General features: G+C 43.0%; 1 protein-coding gene across 1 annotated transcript in view; it reads right to left on the bottom strand.

The window, feature by feature from the left end:
* The window catches only part of SYDE2 (synapse defective Rho GTPase homolog 2), a 28,863-nt gene extending 12,460 nt beyond the window's left edge, over nucleotides 1-16,403 (bottom strand). Inside the window, exons 1-3 of the mRNA XM_027719932.2 lie at nucleotides 16,278-16,403; nucleotides 12,134-12,856; nucleotides 2,399-3,498 (exon numbers count right to left, since the gene is read on the bottom strand). Of these exons, the coding sequence (XP_027575733.1) occupies nucleotides 2,399-3,498; nucleotides 12,134-12,856; nucleotides 16,278-16,386 (1,932 nt within the window). The 5' untranslated portion in view covers nucleotides 16,387-16,403. The remainder of the gene's footprint in view (nucleotides 1-2,398; nucleotides 3,499-12,133; nucleotides 12,857-16,277) is intronic.
* Between the last annotated feature and the right edge of the window lie 855 nt (nucleotides 16,404-17,258).

Genomic DNA, 17,258 nt, shown 5'->3' with positions numbered 1-17,258 from the left:
GAATTGTTTAATGCTTTGCTTTTATGCAAACTCAGGAAAGAGAGGAACACAGATGAAACCTGTATTCGCTTCTTGCCCTACTCATTCAGATCATCATTATTTTTCCTAATTGTTTAATTATACAAGCTAGAATTGTAACTACAGTAGAAAGAAGTGTTTAGAGCCTTATGTAGACAAAATTGCAGTATATCAAATTACAGTTATTAATCCCCAGCAGAAAAAGTCATATAACTGACCCCTTACTAAAATGAGAAATGTTATAAAACAAATAAAAAAACCCACAAAACCAAAATAAACCATAACATTTTTCCTACAGTATTAAGTTACATAGTAAAAAACTAAAAATGTTATACCCATAACCAGTTTCAAGAAAATTATGAATACTCCATTATTACACCTATAAAATGTTGTTTTAAAGATGACAATATGCTGAATTCTATGTGTTTCAAATTATATTTAAAGTTTTCTGCAAAACAAGGGTTATTTAACATGCTTAAGGTGATAAGACTGAAACCCACACCACTCTTGAACTGAATGACTAGTTAAATCATGTGCCTTCATGCATTCAGATCTTCCATTTTATAATTATTTTTAATTTTCATCAACACCATTTATACAAAGCACTCCTATGATCTTAAGAAACTAAATCTTAAAAATATTCATTTTATTTTAATTAACTTTATAGGCAGCTGTACTGAGCAGTAAATGGCTAGTCCAAAAGTACCATGGGCTCAAGACAAAAAAAACCCAAAATCAAACCAAACAAAAAACCAAACCCACCTGACTTAGACTATACTGGCTTAAGACCATGGGAATGTAGGTCTGCAAGCAAGAGTATTTGTCTGGTGATATATTAATTCCTTTTAAAATAAATGGAAAGTTACCCAATGGAAGTTGTACTCCCCCTTTCTCAAGACTGAATATGATCTAGTAGATGCCTAAGACAATTTCTTTTAAACTTTTGAAGTTTTTTAAGGCCACAACTGAAATTCAGGTGGAGATAACACACCGTCCAGTCTGTAGGAAAGTCAAAAATGTCAGACAAGCACATGGTTAAAAGAAGAAGTTAACAGTATATTTTGCATTTTTGGTTCGCCCTGTGCAAATACAAAATAGATTTCATGCTCAAAAGCACCAGGTACATTCAGATAACTCAGATCCAAATCGCTTCATTACCAGCGTTGCCTTGATTACCCAATATCATTTGCGTGACTAGGTGCTAATAAGCCCAAAATAAAATGCTGAAACCATGGGACACATACATTGGAAAGAATAAAACTCCTCTTTTCCACTGATTTGCATAATGTTAGGAGAAGCATTCACAATAAGAATCATATAGTTATTATCAGCAGTGACTTTCAGCAAAAGAACCATACAGAAGTACAGTCTCTATACAGTTTATGACCTAGATAATAAACAGCAGAGTTAATCTCATCACACCTGGAAGCATATCCAACCTGTCAGCAATTTAAAATAGTAACAGTGGTAGGTGTGACTACTTCTCAATTTCACCTGACTGAGAACAGGTGTAAGAGACACCAAGGGCTCACACATGCTCTGGAACAGCACACGAGAGTCCTCCCACCAGCTGCAAATTAATTGCCGAGGGGAACATCTGGCTTTAGGACTATGCACAGTCCTTCCTAATAGACTCCTTGTCTAGCATCCATTAACTGGTGATTTGTTTCCATACCTTGTTTCTCACACATATTTTTGCCCATTAGGTTACATCAACCAATAAAACTCTACTGGGATGAAAAGACACGGGGCACTACTGCTTTACAGCAGTCTTAATTTGAGAACAACCTGAAGGAGCAGTGGTGTGGTGAAACAACTAATTCAGCCCCTCAGGGTCTCCTTCCTTATGTTAATGCTGTGTACAAAGTGATGGCAGAGACGGGTCTTTGGTTTGCCTCAGTCTGCACACAGGTAAGTAAAGTTTTGATGAAAGACCTGTTCTTCCTCACTGTGTCACTGCACACAGTTTTGGGTAGGAGGGAACAGTATATCATATTTTTGTTTTTAGACATATGTTCCTCCATTGTTCCACGTCTCAGAAATCAAGCATTTTCAAGCTCTCAGCTCATCTCTGCTTTTTGAGGGTGAGTCTATACACTGGGGGCTGGCAGGTTCATTTCACTATCCCTAGTCCTAAGGCACTGCTGGGAGCAGCTCCTGTTGTCAAGCATACTTCTCTACAAAGGCCAAGTTGGAAGCGCTGACTGCATGTAGTCGTTATTCTTCCCACATTACAATGGCCACTGTTCACCACACAGAAGCAGCAAAGGAAAAAAATTGACATAGTGTTTTTGATTTCCCCATTTTCACTCACTGCTCACACTGCAACAACAGCTCAACAAAGAAATACTGACAAAAGAGATTAAAATATGCACAGTACCTGACAGCCTCTCTTTTCAATCTCCAGAATGCATTTCTGCAACAGAAGTGGCACCATCAAGCCTGCATTTTCCTTCTCTACAACTTTTCGAGCATCTACCCCAAACATCACGGGCTCCCGATCTGCATCAAGGCCATCAAGAGAGTTCTCCCACTGCTCCATGAGCGACAGCTTGACATAAATAAGCCCCCTCGGTTCCAGTTTGACAGCCAGCTGATGTGTTTTTGTGACTCGAAAGAGAGTGGGAAGAGCCACGGTTCCGTGACAACACACTCGATTTTTCCGTGGGGTGGGTTCCCAGCTGAACACCACCAGCTTTAAGTGCTGAGCATTTTCAATTTCTATGTTGAATGTGTGGTCCATATCTAGAAATGTTGTCCTACATGTAAGCAGGGCAGTTCTTGCTTTGTTTACTGAGTCAACCTGTATTGCACAAAAGACATCTTTTGAGTCTATTCGTGGTGGTTTTAAGTCTTCAGCACCATAAAAGTGAATGCTCATGAGTCCAGAGATGTACTGAGAGCACTTGGGCTGATCAGAAAAGTTGTAGTGTCTGAAGGCATCAATATCTATTTCAGTTTTACCACTGTTACTCGGAAGGCTCTCTTTTCCTTTCCCACACTTGGTTTCATGCCTGTGTTTACCTGATTTTGTTATAAGTTCAGGAGAGTCACCATCACTGAGGTAACCACCTTTGTTGAAGGATTTGGAGCTCCTTGAGCTTTTCTTTTTGAAGGTGTGTTGCGACGACACACTGCTGTCAAGATGGTAACGACTTATCACGTTCCTGCTGGCAGCTGTGGCTGAGTTTCCAGAAGATGGCAAAGACACTGTATGGCTTGTATCCCGGCAGCTGCCTTTCAGCAGGGAAGGAGGATTATCTGAACTACTATGGCTTGAAGTTCCCTTGACACTCAGCTTCCTGCTCAGCTCTGGCAGCTTTTTCATTTTCATGGAAAGCTTCCTCACAGTCCTGGGAGATTTAATTCTATCAGGGAAAGGCCAGTTGATTGATCCGCTTTTTTTCAGAGGACTAGGACTTGGAGGAGAAACCTCTGTGGAGGGTATGTCAGCCTTGGGTGCAAGAGCAGCTCCAAAACCTTTAAAAGAAAAGAGAAGGAATAATCATTTCAAACTGCTCAGTAACTGCACTTTTTGACAACTAAAAAATAAATCCTGAACTAGGGGAAAACATGTTGATTTGTCATAACTTGATAAGCACAATTCATTCAGACAACCATCACTCATTCAGTCAGATGTTCACGAGCATTCAGAAAGCTGTGCTCTACTGACTCGTTCAGCCAAATTTGGCAATTCATCATCAAAAGCCAGATTTGTTCTGCTTTATGGAGATGAAAGGGCCAGAAATTACATATAAACAAATGAGCGATCTCATCCACTGCATTCAGCTCGATCATTTGTGCTACATCCCCCATACCAGCACACACAGCTGCATTCCTGGGGCACAGGTGCAACGAAACCAGACTTAAATGGGAAAACACCAGAAAATGGCAAAGGCACCCTTGTCTACAAAGCAGCTGGCTAGACAGCCAACACATCAGCATTACCACTCCTCTTAGGCCTAGAGGAAAGACATTTGTGTCTAGTAAAGAATATGGCTCTTGTACATGTTCCTCTATTACCTCAAAGAGCCCTAAATCTCTCCTGTGTAGATGCAGGCAATATTACACCTTTTCTTCTATTTCTCTCAGCTCCTTCTTTCTACTGCAGAACAGAAGAGGAAGAACACAACCAGGATTTATTCCTTCCAAAAGCTGCATCTTGCACTGCCTCATTTCTCTGCCTGCCAGCAACCTTCCATCTTTCCTGGCACTACCATCCCACAACAGGGCTTAATGTTAGACAGTTCCCAAGAGATGTTCCTGAGGGAAATCATCCAACTTTCGAGGTACCACCCCCCCCACAAAGAAAAACAAAAAAAAATTAAAAAAAAAAAGACGACAAGGAAAAAAGCAGCAGGCACTGATGCTAAAGAGTGCAAAAGAAAAAAAGATTCCCTCAATTTAGCAGTAAAAGACGGCTAATTAAGGAACACAATCAGGCATAAGCAAGTACTGCACACAGACAGGAACCTGTGGTTCACCTCATACTCAAGGAAATGCAAATACCAAGTTTTGCTCAAGCCATTCTCACTTTCACCAGCATGAGGCAGTAACGACTGCAGGAAAGGCAATCAATTTACCCGAGTTAAGCAAGTGTGTAAGAGGGAAACTGAGGCCAGAATGATAGATATTAATAAAATTACGTGAGTGCTTTCACTTAGTCACTTCTCTATCCCTCGAGAAACCAAGAGTGGCTCTTGCTAGCAACAGCCACCCCACTCCCTCATCACTTTTCAAACCTTAGCAGCTCCCAACAGGACTTGCCTGTGCAGGCTGAGGTGCTATAGAGCCCCTCAGCACACTGATCCTGTGTGATTCAATCAGCACAGGCAGCTCAGAGAGACTCAATCACCTTTATTCATCCATCATTCCCCCTTGCTAGCCAGGGAAAGGGAAACTAGCTCTAGCTCCAACAGAATGGGTCGGTTTAAATAACTTTTGCAGATAGTTGCTTAAAAGTGTATCTTTATAAAAGAAAGTTACAGTTATGAAGAATAATGCATAGAATCTGTTTTCCAGAGGAACAGAGGAAAATTCACTTAGTCCTTCATCTCATGGAAGTAGTTCCCTTGCAGGGGAAGGGCTATTTCTAGCACGCCTGCTGTGCTTTTCTGGCAAGCAGCAAGTTAGAAATGTGGTGTTTGATAAAAGCGCACAAAGCCCTCCCTTGTACTGAAAATCACTGCACAGTCCCACTGGTGGGTTGGCCTGGAGTGCTCCGCAGCAATCGGTGCCACGCTGTAGCCTCTAACATTAATCTTCCCTTTCTGTCAAAAGCCTCTGGCACAGGCTTGGAAAAGCAGGCCAGCAAATTAAACTTCCCCCCAGCTCATTAAAACCAAAGAGTCAATCTAACACTACAACTTTTATGTGTTCGACTTCTGCTGCGTTCAGCACCAAATAGTTAAAGTGAAATATGTGGCTGGAAGAAACTTAACAGTCGAGTATTATGCAGGATGGTATTCCCATCAGCACTGAGCCACATGTTGTTCCACTGAAGCCAGCAATGTGCTGAGGTATGCATGCAATTTTAAGAGAGTGTACATGACAACTCTGAACAAGCTGCAGAAGGAGTTGTAGCACAGTCCAGTAACAGTTCACTTCACAGCCTACCCATCTGACACAGCTTTCTCACAAGGGTGACAGAGGAACTGAGCTGTACCACTTTCCTTGACCAGGTTACAAGACTGTGCTGCAAACAGGCTTCCCACTGTCCCTGTCCCCACTTGCTCTGCCACTGTACATCCCATCTCAGCAGTTAGACAATAAAAATATCCCTACAAAAGGGTGGTAGGAGGAGATGAAACATAAGAGGCACCTGTTGCACCAGGGCAGTGTGGGAACAGTTTTATATATGCAGCCGACTATCTCTATGTGTGTGTATATGATTTATCTTTTACAGTGCGAACACTCAATTCCTGGAACAACCTTGCCAAGGATGTGGTAGAGTCCCCACCACTGCAGATTTTCAAAATGCAACTGCACAGGCTGCTAGGTAGTCTCATCTAGGCTCCCCCTCCCACTGAAGAGTGGGTTGGATGATCGTCTCATGCCCTCTCCAACCTGGGCTATTCTATCAGATACTGTCTACTGCATTTACCTTATGCCTTCTGGATGCTTTAGCAGTATGAGTAATGGGGGGGGGGAGCTTTTGGAGGACAACACAATCTGAGTTAAAATTACTGGACACCCTAAGCAACTGCTTCCATCAGCTATGTGTTCAGCTTGAGTATTAAAGCCACCTTTCACTTTACCCAGCACTATGGCTGTGTGAAAGCAAAGCCTTTCCGTGACTGGAGAGACATGAAGAGCCCACAGGGCTTCACAAACCCAGGCCCCCTTCTCCCACCCCATCCATCTCGGTGTCCACAGGACAATCACTACTGTCCCTTCGGCCGAGCAGGCTGGCATTGACAGACCATACCCCTACACAACACTGCCCCAAGGGAAGAGAGGATCAGACTCCCTTAAGAACTTACAACACAGCCCCTGCCAGACATGTGCAGTGATTTAGCACAGTAAAAATGCTTGTCTGACCCTGTTTAATGCTGTTTACATGTGCTTGGGCACATATATCACTGTCACACCAACTGCCAGCAACACATGCTGTTTTACAGGCACATTTGACTACCCTATTATACATGTCACATTCCTCATTGCTTAAAGTGGGGTTTCTGAATCATTTTAATGTTCCTCAAAAAACATATAATTTATTTTTGGGACAATAAGTTGAGGTGAATGAATAAGTCAAAAAGCTATCAGTTGTTTATTACAGCAAGCTACTGAAGTATCAAACAGCCACTCTCATAACTAATGGAAATGCTGACTTCCCACCAAAATAAACATGAGTGGTAGTTTAATTTTTCCTACCATTCTCCAGACATTAGAAATACACTACATCTAACACTGAAAGCATCTCTAGAATAATGGCACTAGCATTGAAGTTCAAAGCCATTTCATTTTGAAAAGTGAAAAAAAAATACAGTTAACACTAGGTGGTTATAACTTACAAAACTAAAGTGTCTCTTCTGCCTACACTTTTCATGCTTTTTTATTATTTTTTTTCTAAAATCAATCTAAAGATTAAGTGGGAAAATATATTAAAAGTGAAAAAGCGGTAAATCTAAACAGAAAAGCCCAAACATCTCAAAATTGTTCTCATGGCAAATAATGGTTGAGTGAAAAAGGGCTACTGTTTTTCTGTGGTAGATTCCACAAGAAATTGATCTGGATCCTCAACTGACACAAACAGACAGCTCTATTTATGTCAAAAGCTGTTAACTTCCTCAGGTGTAGGTATATTTCTAGACCTGTTCTGATTACAAAATTTCAGAGCAGAACTGTAAATGGCATTGAGAGAAGAATTCATGCTATATCAAATTCAAGGAACTTCAATTAAGATACAAGGAAAGCATCACCTATATCTACCTCAGCAACTGGGCAAAAGAAAATTAAAAAAATGAAAAATAACTTTAAAAACTGAGATAGAAAGCAATTATTTCTATGTTACATCCTAATTACTTATATATGAATGGAAGAATCTCTGGTTTTAACCTGTAAAAAAAAGTTTTACCCCTACATAAATTAAAAAATTTGACCAATGCAGTCTCCCTGAGTTCTATCTCACATAATGCTTTAGAGTCAAGAAATGGAGAAATTATTAAAAAGATAAAACATAAAATCTCTAAGAACTCTGTAAAGATAGTTTGTTTTCTTCAAATACTATGCACATTAACATTAATTAGGCTGCGATGAACCCATCAACCCCAGGATCACTTTTATGGGAGCAAAAGATATAAAATATATTGCTTTAAATAGTGCATTAATTAAAATAGGAAGTGATTACAGCCTATCATGCACTCCAAGAGGTGAAGGGCCTGACCATGGCCTGCTCTCCATCACAGGGGCAATCCTAGGAGCATCCTTCCCAGGGGTACTTCAGTACAGAGGGGAACAAACACTTTAGATCCCTGACCAGACTTAAAAGAGTTCAGTACAGAAGCATGAGTTTGTTGCAGATATTTTAAACATTAGGGATCCTGCGATGCTCATAAGCCACAGTTGGCTCTACTCCGATGCTGGAGCCACACCAAGACACTCGCGGCAGCACCGCAGCTGATGCCAAGCACTGTTTGTTCGGGCTGCTCTCACAAAGGTTTCCTCTCCTCACTGTGCCTTTCATGGCATGAAAAGCAGCTTTGCCCCTACTTCCCCTGTCAGAGGATAAAAACAGTTACCCAAGAAAAATCAGAAACTGAAAAAGGCAGTAACTATTTTAATTTAACCATTTCCACTCCACAGCTGCTACATTCTTTTGCGTCTCACTAGCAGGTCTTTATAGTATTGTCGGCTCATGGATCAAAGACAAAGGCATGAATAAGCCCTTGACCTTCAAAAGCACGTGCACAAACTCCCAAAAAACCCACCGAAAATCTGGCTTCATCTCTGTAGGAGAAAGAGGGAGCAGAGGGACCTTTCTGCCACACACCTAACCATTTTGATATCTCAAACAACATGCAAATATTTGACATAAATGCTTTTCTGCCTCATGAGACCAAAGCTCCTCGTATTTGCAAAACAGTTAAATCACAAAGCATCTTTCATCTGGAAAAAAATTAAAATTAAGTGTTTGCAATACATGGAAGGAAACTTGTAGATAGTATTTGCTGCCCAGTATACTCTACACATATTGCTGGAAGTTTGCTTGCAACATGTAAGCATGCAAAATATTTGCCTGCATTGGCCCCAAAAGATGTACCTGGAAATCAGGATAGTGGTCACAGTCTAAGTGGAGAAAGAACGCTGTAGTTTTAATACTATTTAAGTCAAGCTTCAGTTGGCACGTATCAGGGCTAAGTGGGAACATGGTATAAATCTTCACTTGCTGTAACATTGAAAAAAAAATTGTTGACAGAGATCCTTACCAGGATTTTCCATCCAGACTGCTACACAAGCACATTTTCAGTAGCAAAAGCACAGTCCAGATCCTGGTAACCTACAATGCACAAGTCCTACCAGGATGTCTCTGAGATATACACATGAGATGATTCCATTGATTAGGTGGACGCTAATCCCAACAGTAATCCTCCCCAAAAGCAAAAATATTACAAATTCTTCAGAAGGCACTATTCAGAGCTCCACAATGTAAATCTATCACAGGAGACAACATTACAAAGGGGTGTTTTTCTTTAGCAATTTGCAGGTGATATAACTATAAAAACATACAGTTAGAGTTAAATCCTAAAGAGTTGTAAAGAAAATTTACTTTAGCATTTTACAATGCAAAAGCCCTAGATATAGAAATTCTCATATTGCATTTATAACAAAAATATTCCTATTTTCCAGTCACAACCATTTGCCTGTGAAGGGAGACACATAATTAAAAACAGCCTCCAGGGTCCTTTGCACTTAAAGTGGTCTCCCACAGACCCAAGAGCACAAGCTGGCACTATGTTTCTACATTACTAATTTGGAACTAAGTTACCTTCTTACTCTTACCTTTGGGTGTTATAAACAAAATATAAGAATTATTTTCCCAAGCTCCGCTGTAAGGGCAACTTATTTCTAATCAGTTTCTTTTTAAAAGCCAACAAAGCCAAAATTATTCACTAAGGAATTACCTGACAAATCCTGTTAACATAAATGGCATTTTCTGTAGAAAGTAGCCAGATTAACACTAGTAACTAGCAGTGTAAATTAAGACTGTGGGACAAGTTAGCACCTCTACAACCATGTACAGGAACTACCTAATTGCTGCTCTGTTTAGAAAGACTCCCGATAACTGAATTTTATAATTTACTTTTTCTTAATCTTCTTTCTAATAAAAAGTCTTTAAAAATAACAAAAAAAAAGAGAAAAAAATCCATTACCATTTTCTCTCTACAAAATTGGAAATCCAAATAAGGCAGCAATGTTTAAGGTTTTAAAGGTAAAAATGATTCCATTGTACAAAGAAAACAGCAAACAATACAATGAACAAATACATGTATTTTTCTGGTTTTGTACTGCCCCATTTTTTTCTGTCTCTACTTTCCAAAATCTAATATTTAGGCTCTAATGCTAACCAATATTGACATATATAAAATCGTACTGATAAGAATGGTAAACAGACTTTTCCCTGAAGCAGTAATTGCTTATTTGTCAGGAGTTACTGCTTAATGTACCCAGCTCTCTATGAATACAGACATCTATTTCATACCAGTTGTATAATTCAAACAAGGTCCTAACACAAATAAAGTTAAATTGGCCATGTTGCCCTTCATGCAGTAATTTTGTATGGATGAGCTGTCATTTTAAATTTGACTGAAGATAACTGTAGATACCTTAACCGGATTAAAAAGAAGAACTAAGCCCCTTCTCCATAATAAAGCCAATTAGTGAGCAGCAGGGATCTACTTCATCATCAATTAATCTATTCAATGTGATCACCATCCAATACATGTAAAAGGAGAGCTGCATTTGAAGTACATTAATTAACTCAATGCATAATCAACAAATCAGGTGAAATTCATAACTTCTCTCCTGGTTTCATGAGACATTTGAAATAGGCAACTTTGCTTTCAGAAATAAATGCTTCTCCAGTATGAAAACAACTTTGGCATTTTTCTTCTCACAGAAAGAGATTTATTTCTTAAAAAAAGAAATAGTCATCCATGTATTGAGAGTAACCACCTAAATGGGACGCAAACAGTTTGTAGGACACACATGGCTTCCCTAAATAACCATGTTTACTGACTTCTACAAAGCATCTAGAGCCCCCAACAAAGACAAAAATCTACCAAAGAACATGATATTTCACGTCTGGCAAGTAAATAAAACAGGTCTAAGTATTTAATGCAGCTTACGAAGTGAGCTATTTCTAAAAAAATGCCCAAGAACTTTAACACACTTTGCAACTACAAATATGCTTATATCTGCAGCATTTCCACAAAAAGAACAAAATGTGAGCCCCCAAAAGACCAAGTGTTTTTTGATTGCTCTGTTTACAGTGGTTGCTCTGGTGCCTTTGAAAACAAACCCTGTTCCCAGAAGTAATCTCTGCACCGGGAATCCAGTCACAGCAGCTCCTGACACACAGGGACACAGGGCCAGAGGCTGCCAGGATGGCAAGGCTGGATGGAGACAACTCAAATGCAGGGCTCCTCCAGAGGGCGATGCACACCTGGGCTTCCATGCCAATGTTTCAGGCCCTCACTAAGGATCGATGAGCCAAGCAGAAATACAGGCTCCTAACTGTCAGTGCTAAGAAAGTGTGAACTTTCTCCAAAGAGGGGGACCTGGAATTCCCTGTCTCCTGAACTTTAAGCTGTTTTTAAGTTTGAACAGGATACTAGAGTTAAGGTCAAGATAATATAAGGCACGTAAGTAATTAAAAATAATACCTTTTTGGAAAGGGCTGGGAGGATTTTTTCTGCCTACTTTTGTTTGGTGTGGTTTTATATTTGAGGTTTTTTAACAGACTGGGAAAAATCTTTAATAAGATGCTGAATTCACACACTAATGGAATTATGGAAATGAGACTATCAAACACTCAGCCAAAGATAACAAGGAACAAAGAGGCTGGCTTCTGAAAGTGAAAACCACTCTCCTCCAGTCTATTAGATTAGCCTGAGACAGTCAACAAGACAGTAATTACAGAAAGCGACGTGATGAATAGCATTTATATGGTCTTCCAAAAAGTCTTTATTAAAAAGTCCCAGACAGCAAGGTAAAGAAACTTGTGCAGACATTAAGTAGCTTTGAGGTTGGAATCCGAGGCCAGGGCTGGACACCAGCTGACAAAGGAAACCCAGTGTGTCCTCACGTTACCAGGCTTCACCAAGCTCGCTTTGTAAAACCTTTGTCTTCAGTGAGGTGGGAGCCAAAGAGTACACAGGCCAACCACACCTGGACATGCCATGAACAAACTGACTGAAAAACAACCATGCAGCTCCACACTTCACAGGTATCAGCCTCACAACCTGAGTCATTTTCAATGAACCTGACATGCATTTCCACCAGAAATTGGCTTGATAATGTAAAAGGAAGAGAAAGAGAAGAGACATAACAAGGGTTTATTATTCCTCTAAAAGACAACAGAGGTCATAACACTTAATGTTCCTAACACTCTTACCTGTTGAAGGGCACTTAAAGGCAGGATTGTCCTCTGCTGCTGGCATACTGGGAGCCTTGCAGGCAAACTTTTGCCGGTGCTGCTGCACATGGTCCCCGGGATGTGCGGCATCAGCCTGACTCCCTTCACCAGGCTGCACTGTCCAGTTGTTCCCCATGCTCTCCATGGAGCGTGTGGGACACTCATGGGGACTGGTGGCCATCCCAGAGTCACCTCCAGGGTGGGGTTTGTACCAAACTGATGGAGAGCCCACAGCAACAAGGCTATTTGCAGCAGAAAGGTGGACCCCCAGCAAGTCGGGCTCATCATCTTCAGGGATGGGGTTGTACCATATTTCTCCCTCATCATCTGCGTCATTGTCCTCACCCAAGTCCAAGGCAGTGCTCCTTGCCGTGGCGGGGCTCGCGGTGCTTGGCATGGCACAGCCTTGCACGGGGCGCTCCCGCCCCACTGGTGACGTGGAAGGAGCCCATGGCACTGCAGGTTCAGGCAGTGGGATGGGGGATTTGGGTACCGGGATAACAGCCCCATGCACCTCCTTACAGGCATTTTCTTCTTCCAGAGGAGGGGGAGGCCGCCAGTGTGCGCTCTGCTGCAGCCAGCTACGTTTCTTAGAAACGGTAATGCTGTTCACCTGTGGCCTGTGCTCTGGGACCTCGCTGGCCTGGGGGCACTTGGGCTCCTTCCTGCTTCTCGAGGCTATGTAAACATTTTCTATTAAATCTGTTCCCAGAAAGACAGACAAAAAGAGAGGGAAAGACAAATGTTTAGAATATCGTTTTGCTTCTGACAAATACATTTGCTGTCATATAACACTTGCATTAGACCTCATCCGAAAGGACAAAAGATAAGTTGATATGATCATAAAATTAGATTTCAGCCTGTCAACGCAGAATGTGCACATAACTAATAAAGAGCCAGGCCTGTTTGGTTGTGTTTTTAACACCATGTAATTTAGATAAATGGCAGTGAGATAGCTCTGCTGAAAGGTCATGCATACTTCCACAGAAATGGCTGCTTTTTTCTGCCAAGTTCAGGTACATGGTTTGAAAAGGTACTACACAGTATTTCTCCAGTTTAGTTACACCAACAAAGAAATAATCCCTACCTTTGGTGTAACGTACTACTTAAATGTCTACAAAAACCCCACACAGATTCACTTCTAGATTTCTATATAAATAAAGGCAAAGATATCTCTTGCACAAAAACCTTCAGAAAGGGCTGTCCTTACCAGCTTTATCTGACAATTAAGATAGCAGTATCCCCTGATTTGGGGGGAAATAAAACAAAACACACTGTCGTGAAAAGAAGGAAGGAGAAAGAAGAAATTTAGAAAAGTTTTTACGCAACCAAAATTTCATAAAACTACTAAACAAATTCCACTGACTGCTCCCAAAAACTTGACATAGTTTCTTCCAAACATTTAATTGTGCATTGAAAGAGCCCCTCACACTTGAGCCCCCTGTCAGAGCACATCGGAGCTCCGCTCAGCAGCAGTGCCATACCCCTGGCAGGCTGCAGGGCACCACAGCCGCACGTCCCAGCCAGGGAGCTGGGAACACTGCACTAGGACTGGAAGGAAAGCTGCAAATACATCCAAATTAAAAACAGGAGGATAACCAAGACAGGGTATCCTCAGCCACTAAGGCTGAATGGAGATAACTGGGCTCTCATAAAACACACAATTTGTTTTCATGTGAAGCCCTCTGCACTTGGAAATTCCACATGGGAACAGCTATTTTTTACTGCTTGAACATTATTCCAAGCAAAGAATTATTTACACACCAATAATGGATGCTGCTAAAACATGGACACCTCTCTGGAGGACTCAAGGAGCAGCTCAGTAAATCCAACCAAGTTCACCGATTTAGAGGAAGACATGAAAAATGTCATTTGAACACTTTCCCTTTGACCTTCTTTCTAGGTTAGTATTTTAATGGCAGAAGAGATCCTTGATAAGATCTGAAACACCACCATTTTATTTGATGAAAGATTCATCATTTGGCGATTTTTCAAAAGAGTAAGGTTTGCTTGTTTAGCTAAAATGCAACATAATCACTGTTTGTGATTTGAAGAATTAACTTGTTTCAAAGAAGTAACAAAATTAACCATGACCATTTTGAAGTCTGTGCACACCTCCACTGAAGTGTTTTGCTACACTGGGGCCTAAATTGGTCAGTTAACAGAATCTGAGGAAGACATGAAGGCACATCTCTGTCAAAGTTTCAGTGATTTGCCAGCAACCATATTCCTTCCCCCACCCACAGCCTGGAAATGTAAGCATACCATTGTAAAAGCTCCCCCTTACACACTTTCACTACTATTTCAATAAAAACTAACCAAAAGGATAGGAAACTAATCTGCATTGGGCATAGGGCTATTCCTATGTTTCCAAAAAGTCTGTTTGGATTGAGGACTTCTCAGGTAGGCATCCTCCTGACAGTGACAAATAACCCAAAGTCCTTGCTTTCGTCCAAGGAGTGGTCCCTGATCTGGTGACAAAGAGATGGAGCATCCGAGAGCTGTATTTCTACAAACAAAAATATCTGCTGCTTCCTGCTTTGCTGTAGAAATGTGGGCCCTTCCGCACTGGTTGAGACAGCCCACAATTCCCAAAACAGTGAGCTCCTAAGAAGTGCAGTGTGCCTAAAAGTACACACAAGTGACACATCGGGCATCAGCCTCAGGCTGCTGTTCAGTCCCAGAAGCAGCAAACTCAACTTTATTTTCAACATCCATCCGGGTATCTTGATAACAAGCCATCTGCAAGAGCTTACTGCAGAAACATCAATAACCACGAACCTCAGCCCACTCCAGCAGTGCTGCTGCTTGCAGAGACACGCCACCTACCACATGTCTCAAGTCGACCCCATCTCTGAAATAGCCAACATGCTGCCAGAGGTCACTGATTGTAAATGCTCACTGAAATTCATCCAAATGATACACTTAAACATACATCTCCCAACTGCAGTTTCTGCTTTTGCTAACAATATTTGCAAGCACTGCTTCCCCTTTATTTGAACTTGGCCCTGATCCTGAAAGCCCTTATGCCTGTGTTTATTTTAGTAACACACTGCTTCATTTGCAAGTATCTGCACAACCAGTGGTTTGATATCACAGAGCAAGTTTTCAATGTTGTGAGCTGTTATAGGAATGAGTTGACTTTACACAAACACAAAGTTTTGAGACATAATGGTCAGGCACATAGTTTTTGTTCTAGAGCAATGTTTCATTCAGAAGAATGCTGCCTACTAACTATGAGTATTTTAATATACATATTTAATATATATTTGATATAGTTAAGACCAAGCCTCCACACAAATACAGAACATGGCAATGGTTCCTTCTCAAAAGGCTTCAATAGAGTGTTTAAGAAGAAAAAAAAAAAGTCAAGTGTTCCCTTCACATTCCACTCTATCTACAAAAACCTAAATAAATCAGTATTCCAAGGTAAGCCATGACAGTAACAACACCTGTATGCTGAGAAACCAAAGATTCAATGTTTCAGCTCAACTGAGGTCAAAACTGACATTCTGCCGACTCCGTGGGCACAGAATACACCTCACCGCGATACCATGCCCTGCTCTGCAGACTATGGAAGCGGAGAACAGCTTTTTCCAGCCTCTCCATATATGGACCAAACAATCCACAGTTCTCCTGGCTGATACATAAAACACGTTCTCTTTCACCAAGTTTCCTAGCAAAAGCGTAAAATATAACTACTATGTATTCAAATGGAACAACGGCAAAACTGAAAACCGGTCTGTAAGATTTCCAGCGCATCTTTAAAAACCGAACAAACCAACCAACCCCAGGAGCAAACAGCAGCCAAGCAGTGACAAGCAGCTGTAGGACACGAGAACGAGCTGCGACGCGCACGCAGCGCTGGTCTGAACTCCAGAATCTCTCGCTTTAACGAGGAATTTCCACTCCCCGGCAGAAGCGCAGGCACCGACGGCACGGTGCCGACTCGACACCCGAGTTCCAGCCCGGCCCCCGCGCTCCGGGCAGCGGGCTCGGCGCATCCCGGCGCCCACGGGGCTCCTCGACCGCCCGCGCCCGGCAGGTGGAGGAGCGGCCGCGGGCGGGCGGGAGTCGGAGCCGGGCACGCAGAGTCCCGCGGCCGCGCCAGGCACACACTTACCCTGAGGGGCGCAGACCCCGCCGTGGCGGTGCCCGGCGCCCGCCGCCGCGCCTCGCTGGGACCTCCTGCCCCGCAGCTTGGAGAGCGTCCTGCGGAGCGGGTCGGCCATGCCTGGCGCTGGCGCTGCCGTCCCGCCGCCCTCAGCGGGCGCTGCCCCCCGGCCCGCCCGCGGCACCCCCTGGCCCCGGCGGCAGCCCCGGCGCGCGCTGCCCCATGGCGCCGCGGCCCCGCGCGCCCGGCCCCGGCTCCGCCGCGCACATACTTGGCATAGCTGAGCGGGGTGAGAGGGCGCCCGCACTGCGCATGCCCGCCCGCCCCGCCCGCCCCGCGCGGGGGTCGTCCCGGCCCCGGAGGGAAGCGGTGCCGCTGCGCGGGGCCGGGGACGGGCTGTGCCCGCCCCAGGGGCCTGGGGGCAGCGCACCCCTTGTGCTCCGGCACGGACTCCCCATCAGCACCCTGCTCCTCACTTCAGCCCCCAGTACCATCTCCTCCGGCAGCCATGCATAGCGTTTCTTGACAAAGACCAAAGTAGTCACAGCATGTTCTACATACTTCTTTTCCCTTGATGTTCTTCCCCCCACACACACCGCCCCCAAAGAAACAAATCTGTAGGCTGCAAACTTATATCTTCCCGCCGGGCTCAGGCCGTGCATGTGGCAGCTCCCGCTTCCCGGCAGGTTTTCCACGGTTCCCTCAGGCCTGACGTGTGGAGAGCAGCAGCTCCTCAGCGGCGTGATGCCAGCGAATCGGGATGGAGTCGGCCTCGATGTTAGTAGCCCTTGCTATCCCAGCCAAAATGCCACACAGGTGGAAGACAAACAGCATTAGGACAGAGCGAATAATGCGCTGAGGCTGCTGAAGTGGGCAAAAATTCAGTTTTGGTGTACGAGCTTCTCAGCCACATCCTGCATTAGTTCCATTAGCAAACGCACAGCCCTTCAAAACCACACTTAGGAGATTATATGACTGATTTTTTTACCG

Source organism: Pipra filicauda, unplaced genomic scaffold (assembly GCF_003945595.2).
Source record: "Pipra filicauda isolate LSUMZ 115617 unplaced genomic scaffold, ASM394559v2 scaffold164_size1636381_pilon, whole genome shotgun sequence".
In the NCBI taxonomy this organism is placed as follows: domain Eukaryota; kingdom Metazoa; phylum Chordata; class Aves; order Passeriformes; family Pipridae; genus Pipra; species Pipra filicauda.
Note: the sequence above shows the minus strand (reverse complement) of the source record. Positions and strands in the feature narration are given on the sequence as shown.